The sequence below is a fragment of the Nicotiana sylvestris genome, chromosome 10 (genome assembly GCF_000393655.2).
Source record: "Nicotiana sylvestris chromosome 10, ASM39365v2, whole genome shotgun sequence".
In the NCBI taxonomy this organism is placed as follows: Eukaryota; Viridiplantae; Streptophyta; class Magnoliopsida; order Solanales; family Solanaceae; genus Nicotiana; species Nicotiana sylvestris.
This window is the reverse complement of record NC_091066.1, coordinates 46901287-46910877: the sequence shown is the minus strand read 5'-3', so window position 1 is coordinate 46910877 and position 9591 is coordinate 46901287. Positions and strand designations below refer to the sequence as shown.

Genomic DNA, 9591 nt, shown 5'->3' with positions numbered 1-9591 from the left:
CTTAAGAGTTCAGAGTTTTATACATGCAGTATATATGTTGACAATCTTACAGACATAGAAGACTCCGGTATAAGTTAAAAGAAGGAATTGAGCTTAGGGCATAGACAAAGGATTAAGTTGCTAGAAGTTTGTATCGTGGATATTTGATAACGCCCATGAAAGGCTAAAGTAATAACTAATACCATGAGCAGCAGATCGGAAGATAGCTTAAGCCTTCATAAAGGTAGATTAGAGGGAAGAGGAAACTAAAAAGTTACATCAACTAAGTAAATCAGGAGTCTGATTATTGGACATAAAAAATTATGGAAATCGTGATTAAGTACATTTTAGAATAACTCTTAATATTAGAGGTACAAGAGAGATAGTACAACAGACATATTCTATAACTACTCTTCGATAAAGCCAGTTAGAAAAGTACCAGCCTCATAAGAAGTCAGTATTAAACTCCTACCGGATTGTGTATGCACCCGAGGTGCAAGTATTATAATAAGAGCTTCAAGTTGTGGATGTGAATTGTACCTATGTGGAAGGAAGGTTTTAAAAGAGATAGAAGATGTGATGCGAGATTTTAAGGTAAGTAAGGTAAAGGTGAACAACATACGAGGTCTAGAAGCGTTGGGATTCAGTATCCAAGAATGGCAGTGGTGTCATTAGTGGTATACCTTCTAGCCTATGGTTTCTAAGTACCGATAAATCTAGTCAAAAGAGTAAAAAAGAGTTATAGACGAGGAGATGTCTCGCTTGATGTTCCAGAATAATACAAGAAAATCTATGGTGCAAGCAAGTTGAAGGAAGGATGCGATTAGTATAAATGGATATGTGTAGGTCGCAAGCTAAAATATGGTAGAGCGACAAGGTTTTAGGAAGACAAAAGTAAGGATAAGAAAAGGTGAGTGAGAAGGTAAAGAGAATAGATAAGTCCTCGGGATTAAGCCCATGAAATTAAGAGAGCTAATAGTTTCTCTAAGTTATAGAAAGCTCAGCATAACGTGAACAAAACTCAAAGGAGTCTAAGACTAGTAGCATTTAGAAGAGATGGAATTCTACCCTGGTAATAGAATGTAGGTGTAATTGCGACAAATAAGGGATGACGTTTGGGCCTTCAATTGAGTAATGATTTGAATAATAAGAAGAAAAAAAAGAGATTTCAAGAATTGTACATGATTAAAATACCTATGTAAGTGAATCACATTGGGATGCTATGAAATGCAGTTATGGAAGTATAATATCGCCCCTAGGTGGATAAGTCTAATTATTCCAGATGTCCTCGATGAGACGTGGGCCCTAGTGGTAGTGTTACATAGGAGGTCAAGTTATTAGTGGTAGATTATGGATCAATGTTAAGGTGAATCCACAATAGATGGATAAAGTTCCAACATATGAAAAGAGATAAGGATTCCATCCTTTAGATGAACAACACTAAGGAAGCATTGAAGGACTTGGATTTATACATCTATGATAAGAAGCGAGAGAGTAACCTGGAATTGGATAGCAGACCTCGATAATAATAAAACCAAGGTAAGAGTTATGGCACTAAAGTCATGTGGGTAGATAATCGGGTCTATGAAATAAGATATAACAATATTCATAAGTTCAACAAAGTACTGAGCGAAGAACTTCAGTATGCCTATAGATTCCCAAAGGGACATCTTATCAAGCTCTGTATATGTTTACAAAGTGAGGCCTAGAGATTGGCTAAAAGCTTGAGGAAAAAGGAGAGAACAATCGCATAGCTGCACATGCAAGGAAAAAGTTGTATAGGCTGTCAGAAGGTAGCAACAATTACGATATTGGAAGAATTTCAAACAAAAGTCATGGTGAGAGAAAGATGCCAAAAAGTAGGAAATGCCCTACCGGTTGGGTTTATTCATAGAATAGTTGCCTAGATGGCAAGGAGAGTACTGAAGTATTCAAAAGACAGGTTATGAAAATGATAAGTGCATCAGTCAATATTGACGAATGTTCCAAAGTGAGGAGTGATGTTACACCTCATGTTTTCGTACGTGAAAGTACGCTATAAGTAAATTGATAAAAGCGCGAAAATGAGATGTTACATCCCGCACTTTCGTACTTTAAAATTTTATCGTAAGTTAATGGACGTAAGTTCGGGAGTGAGATTACTTTGGGAGTATAAGTATTACGCTATTTCAAACAAGTGATAATTAAATTCGTGAAGGTGAGAGGGTAAGCAAATCGAAGAAAATGAATTTCGTCAAATTTTGGCATTTTGAGTGTCACACCCCAACCTCGGGAGGCGCGATCGATGCTCAATCGAGTGAACCCAACTGAGCAAGCCTTGTGATTAAGGAAACCATGCTTTCATTTATTTAAAAAATAGGAAATATTGTACATTCAACATTGTTAGTTCATTTTACATCACAACCTTAAATCGTAGCTAAGTTCCTAAGATTCCATACAGTTACAACTTAGAGAAATAAGCGTTTAAGATTACAACATAGTTAATAGACCCATCCAACACCCATACATAACCCACACAAATGTCTATGGAGCCTCTATGGATACAAAAGACAAATTATAACAACGTCGGCAACAAGGCCCCGACTATACCTCAAATGTGGAAGCCTACAACAAAAGATATACAACATAACCCCTTGAAGGAGGAAAGGGCTCACCAAGACATTGAGAGTAGGACACTCTGCTACGCGTGATCGACATTGTCTGCTACAGAGCCACCTACATTCATTTAAAATTGTAGCGCCCCTGGAAAAAAGGACGTTAGTACCATGCAATAGTACTAGTATGTATAACTAAACACCATCTAGTTAGAAAGAACTTTCATACAAGAATAAGGAAATCACAAGTACAACTCAAACCCTTTAAATGATCACAACAATATCAAATAAAAGAATCATGCAATTTTCACATCATTTTCCCATTGTTTTTAGTTTTGGGGCATTTCATACTGTTCATCATTGTCCACGATACCACCTCTATCTTGAGCGGAGTCCGATCTTGACCCGATCGGCTAGGTTGTCTCATTTGAGACATACACTTCAATCACAAATACAATACCACCATGGGTGTGGCATGGTATCCGATCTTGGCCCGATTGGCTTGGCCGCCTTACCAAGGTGTTTCCATTTTCCATCAATCATCTCATTTCAATCGTTGTTTCACATATATCATTTCACAGGCACTTGGGGCCATAACTATGACATTATATATTTGGCACTAGGCCACATCTCACATCATTCCCAATTTCAGTGTTAGATTTGTAATTTAGGATAATATGCGCACACAATAGCAAATAAAATTGTAAGCATAGAAGAAGACTTCACATAGATGGCACAACATATGCAACTTTAATCTTAATTTAAGGTCTAGGCATTTCAATACGTGATTCATATTCATTGCACCTTTTCAAGTTATCTATAATAGCACATCGACCACATTGAGACACATCTTTCACGCCTAAAAGGTTGCAACTCCAATTCATGTGAAACAACAATCAATATAACAATCCAACCTTAATCTTACCGCATTTACACAAACACCAACGAAGCTCAATTTCTAAAAGATGGGGTTTTATCCATACATACCTCGATTGAGCTTTCCCTTAATCCTATAATGTTCTGGAATGTTCACGCTTCAATCTACTTATGCAATGTAGCACAATTGAACCCATAATCAGGAAAAGATCACAATTTAATCTCACTTGAGCATTTTATCAAGCATTGAGTGTTCATTAAGGCCTTATGGTCCTTTTATGCAAGACTACACTAGCCCATTCCCTATGCCTCTCTATTTATAATTTCCCATATCTTCTAAGAACACATGCATGCAATGATCACCCTTATCCCCATGAATTACCTCACTAATGACCCTTCATAGCTATGTATAAAATTAAGAGCTGAGGTGATAAAGTCTTACCTCCTAGGATGAAGGTTTAGGTGCCTCACTTGATTATCTTCAATGTTATAACAAGGATTTGTGGAGCAATTTTGATGAAAGGTACTTCCTCTCTCTTAGACCCTCCCTCTCACTATAAAAGCACCAGGAAATAGGCTCAAAATGAGCTATTGCATAGGATATAACGATAGGGGGTCGAGTTGAAAATTTAGAAATCTGGAGCCCCGATTCAGATCTACGATCGCATATGCGATAGCAAAATTGACATGCGGCCCACAGAATGGACAGCAAAAACGGTCCCAAAACCTGAACAAACTGTCTAGGTATGCGGCAGAAATGCGGTCCACATACCTACTCTACGGTCACAAAATGCACCGCATTACTGCCCTTCACAAAATTTCCAAGGGGATATGCGATGACTATGCGGCCCGCATATTGACTATGCGATTGCATAATTGGCCGCATAGTTGACCTCAAAATTAACCATCACACTGCTTGACTCTGCGGTGACTATGCGGTCTACATATCTATTATGCGACGACATAATAGACCGCAGAAATGTACTTTTTTGGAAAACACTATTCTTTAACTTTTTAATGCATAGATAAATCCAAAGGGTCCAAACCGCGGCGTTATAAATTTCTAACACATGATCCTAACTTGGTACCACGAGATTCGGGTTTTTGAGTAGAAATTTCATGGGGCCTTACATCCTCCCCACTTAAGATCATTCGTCCTCGAATGAGGATCATGGTTCACTTATTAGCAATCTTTATGCAACCTCTGCTTTTCACAACATGAAGCATATCAACAGCCCCAAATTCGGCTAACTTCCCAAATTTTAAAAATTTTTGCCAGAGTTTCCTTTGTAACTAGGCCTATCCACCTGTCCGAAAGCCCCAAAAACATATCCTAACAGCATACACATGTTCCATAGACATAAAATAACTTGTACAACACCTACCATGGCCGCATAGACAACATATATAACCAAAATGGAATAGTTTTACATAGATCAAATCAAAAGGTAGGAGTTAATGGGGACCAAATACATAAAAATCTATTACATGGCTATACAAACAAATGTGGGTACTTCTTTCTCATTTCTTCCGCTGCTTCCCAAGTGGCTTCTTCAACCTACTTGTTCCGCCATAATACTTTAATGGAGGCAATTTCCTTATTTCTCAATTTCCGGACTTGCTTGTCAAGAATGGCAACTGGATCTTCTTTATAAGACAGTTCTTCATTAACCTCAATAGTTTCAACTGGCACAATAGTGGACGGATCTCCCACTACCTTTTACAACATAGACACATGGAAGACTAGGTGTACCAATGACATCTCGGGTGGCAGCTCAAGCTTTTACGCCACCTACCCAATACTCTGAATGATTCTGTATGGTCCGACATACCTCGGACTCAATTTTCCTTTATTTCCAAACTGCATGATAGCCTTCATGGGAGAAACATTCAAATATACCCAATCATCCTTTTTGAACTCCAAATCTCTACGACGAACATCGAATAAAACTTTTGGAAACTCTGAGCAGTTTTCAACCTTTCCTTGATAATCTTGACTTTCTCCATAGCCTGATGCACAATGTCCGGCCCTATCAATTTAGCTTCCCCAACTTCGAACCACCCAATGGGAGATCTACATCTCCTACCATACAATACTTCAAATGGTGCCATCTGGATACTAGCATGGAAGCTGTTATTATAAGCAAACTTTATGAGTGGCAAATGATCATCCCAGCTCCCTTTGAAATCGAGAGTACAAGCACGTAACATGTCCTCAAGCGTCTGAATAGTCCGTTCTGCTTGCCCGTTGGTTTGCAGGTGAAAAGTTGTGCTAAGATTTACCCGTGTGCCCAAACTTTGCTGAAATTTCTTACAAAAGTTGGCTGTGAACTGAGCCCCTCAATCTGAAATGGTTGAGACTGTAGTGCCATGTAACCTAAATATTTCCCTGATGTACAACTGATCATATTATTCCGCTGTGTCGGTAGATTTAACTGGCAAGAAGTGTGCTGACTTCATGAGTCGATCCACGATTACCCAAATTGAGTCAAACTTGCGCAGAGTGCGCGGTAATACCACCACAAAATCCATGTTGATCATCCCCCATTTCCACATTGGAATTTCTATGCTTTGAGCCAACCCACCGGGCCTTTGATGTTCGGCCTTCACTTGCTGGCAGCTCGAACATTTTGCCACGAAGTCTGCCACATCCTTTTTTCTTGTTGTTCCACCAATAAACTTCCTTGAGATCATGATACATTTTCGTAGAACCTGGGTGCACGGAATATCTGGAAGTGTGAGCTTCTGCCATAATACTCTCCTGAAGACCATCAATATCCGGGACACATAGGCGGCCTTGGTACCGTAGGGTACCATCATCCATGCTAAAGGAAAAAGTTGTGGTCTTGTGTCTATGAATCCTCTCTTTCAGTTGTGCTAACAATGGATCGTTGAATTGCTTCTCCTTCACCTCCGCCACAAGCAATGATTCAGCCCTATTCTACACAATCACTCTTCCTTCATTAGAGTCCGCAAGGCAATCTCCCAAACTAGCCAACTAGTGAACCTCCCTAGCCAACGACCTATGATATATCTGCAAATGAGCCAAATTTCCCATAGATTTTCGACTAAGAGTATCCGCCACAACATTAGCCTTTCCCGGGTGATAGAGAATATCAATGTCATAGTCCTTGAGTAACTCTAACCATCTTCTTTGTCTCAGATTCAACTCCTTCTGTTTGAAAATATATTGAAGGCTCTTGTGGTCTGTAAATACATCCACAGGGACCCCATACAAATAATGTCGCCAAATCATTAGCACAAATACCACTTCCACAAGCTCTAAGTCATGGGTTGGATAGTTTTTTTCATGATTCTTGAGTTGCCTAGAAGCGTGAGCTATAACCTTGCCGTATTGCATTAACACACACCCAAGCCCGATCCTTGAAGCATCGTAATACACCACAAATCCATCTGTACCCTCTGGCAGGGCTAATACTGGTGTTGTAGCATCGGACCATTGGAATTTAACTGCTTTCTGCGTCAATGTAGTCAATGTAGAGGCAAGAGTAGAAAACCCCTCCACAAATTTCCTATAGTACCCAGCCAAACCTAAGAAACTACGAATCTCCGTTGGAGTGGTAGGTTTAGGCCAATTCTTCACTGCTGCAATCTTTTGAGGATCAACCATAATTACTTCCTCAGAGACAACATGACCCAAGAACGCGACAGATTCAAGCCAAAATTCACATTTTGATAATTTTGCATACAATTGATGTTGCTGGAGAGTCTGTAGAACTGCCCTGAGATGGTCAGCATGGTCCTCCCGACTTCGGGAATACACAAGAATATCATCAATAAACATTATCACAAACGAGTCTAGAAAAGGCTTGAAGACTCGATTCATAAGATCCATGAAAGCCGCCGGGGCATTTGTTAGCCGAAAAGACATCACCAAAAATTCAAAGTGACCATACCGAGTTCTTAAGGCTATTTTTGGAATATTTTGCTCTTTTATCTTCAATTGATTATACCCGGACCGCAAATTAATTTTTGAGAAACACGTAGCACCTTGCAATTGATCAAACAAATCATCTATTCTTGGTAGAGGATATTTATTTTTGATTGTGACCTTTTTGAGTTGCCGGTAGTCAATACACATCCGTAGCGACCTATATTTCTTCCTTACAAACAAGACCGGTGTTCCCCACGGTGACACACTCGGTCGGATGAAACCCTTCTCTAGAAAGTCCTTCAATTGTTCCGTTAGCTCTTTCAATTCCGCCGATGCCATTCTGTAGGGTGGAATTGATATAAGCTGCATGCCTGACATCACATCGATCCCAAAATCAATCTCCCTGTCTGGTAGGATCCTAGGGAGCTCATGTGGAAAGACATTCGGAAATTCATTCACAACTGGCACGGACTCAAGGCTAGGCGCCTCGGCATTTGTGTCTGTAACCCGAACTAAATGATAGATACACCCTTTCTTGATCATCTTCGCGGCCTTAAGGTAAGAAATAAATCGAGCTTTTCACACTACATTATCTCCCTTCCATTCAACAACGGGCTCATTAGAAAATTCAAGCCTCATGGTTCTAGTACGACAATCAAGTTTGGCAAAGCATGAATAAAGCCAATCCATTCCCATTATTACATCAAAATCAATCATCCCTAATTTAACAAGATCGACCATAGTATCCCTACCACGCACAGTGACAACACAACCTCTATAAACTCGAGCAGCCGTAATTGACTCATCGACCGGAGTAGATACCGAAAATGGATCGTGAAGCTGATTCGATTTTATACCAAATTTCAAAGAAACAAAAGGGGTAACATAGGACAAGGTGGATCCAGGGTCAATAAGTGCATACACATCATGAGTTTGGACAGTCAGAATACCTGTAACAACATCTAGAGAAGCCTCTGCGGTCTGACAACCACTCATATCATAGAACCGGCTGGGTCCCCTTGAACTCTGCGCACCACCTCTAGCTACACAACGCTCTGTGGGTGCTGGGGCACCTCGCGCTGAAGAAGGGGCTTAAGATGTAGTTGCTGCTGGACTGGATGACTATGTTGTGCCCCTACTTGCTCCCTGGCAGAATACACGACAATGCCTCTGAATATGACCCCTCATCCCACATCCATAACATACGGGTAACTCCAAATAGCAAATCCCTTAGTGCATATTCCCGCACCTGGGGCACGGGGACCTCTACTGCTGTTGGGACCTCTCTCTTGACTGCCCCCGCCGGTGGGATCCTCTATTGCCCTGGCGGGGCCTAAAACGACTCTATTGCTGCTTATGGCTGGGCCCTGATGGTAGTGCACTAGTTGAAGACTGCACAACAGACTGGGACGGCCCTAACGATTCTCCCTTGAAAGCTGATTCCCCCCCTCCTAGTGACTCTCCCATGTTGCCCGTAGACCGGGCCTTGCTATTACCCTCTCTCTCCATTTTGTTCTTCAGTTTACGGTTCTCTGTGGCCTGAGCAAATGCTACCATCTTCCCATAATTCATGTCAGAATTCAATGTAGCCGCAGAAGCCTCATTAATAGTCAAAGGATTAAAGCCTTGAACAAACCAGCTCACCCTGGCCTCCATCGCGGGCAACGTATGAATGGCATACTTGGACAGGCGAGCAAACTCCATGTAGTACTCCCACACATTTCTGCTACCTTGCTTTTGTTTTCAAACTCTACTGCACGGACTGCCCTTGTCTTAGCAGGCAGGAAATAATCTATAAATGCATCGGTAAACTCGCTCCACCTTATCGGAGGGCTCCCCTCCTCAAGGGAATCTTCCCACAACTCAAACCACGAATAGGCCACCCCTTTCAGACGATAGGCAGCCAACTCTACTCCCTCTGTCTCAGTTGCATGCATAACCCTGAGGGTCTTGTGCATCTCATCAACAAAATCCTAGGGGTCTTCTTCTGGATTGGCACCCATAAACACTGGAGTCTAACTGAAGAAATCTATTCACCTTGGAACTGGTGGAATCCCCTTGCTGTCGGGATGAACTAGGTGCAACATTGGACCTCTGGACCTAAGAGGCCACTAGTTGGGTCAACATCTGAATGGCTCCCCTAAGATCCGCATCAGAAATACCAAAATCGGAAGCTGGGGCTGGAGACGGAATAGGAGTATCAATGGGAGGGATAGTGGTACCCTCCGTAGGTGTATGAATTGGGGT

General features: G+C 41.2%; 1 protein-coding gene across 1 annotated transcript; it reads right to left on the bottom strand.

Annotated features, from left to right (window-relative positions):
• Window positions 1-7923: 7923 nt before the first annotated feature.
• Window positions 7924-8340, bottom strand: LOC138879283 (uncharacterized). Its single transcript, XM_070158889.1, has one exon. It carries the CDS (start codon window positions 8338-8340, stop codon window positions 7924-7926), a length of 417 nt encoding a protein of 138 aa, XP_070014990.1.
• Between the last annotated feature and the right edge of the window lie 1251 nt (window positions 8341-9591).

What these genes read in the sequence shown, in the direction of transcription:
- LOC138879283 (XM_070158889.1), bottom strand. Translation starts at nt 8,340, where the DNA reads ATGAGTGGTTGTCAGACCGCAGAGGCTTCTCTAGATGTTGTTACAGGT.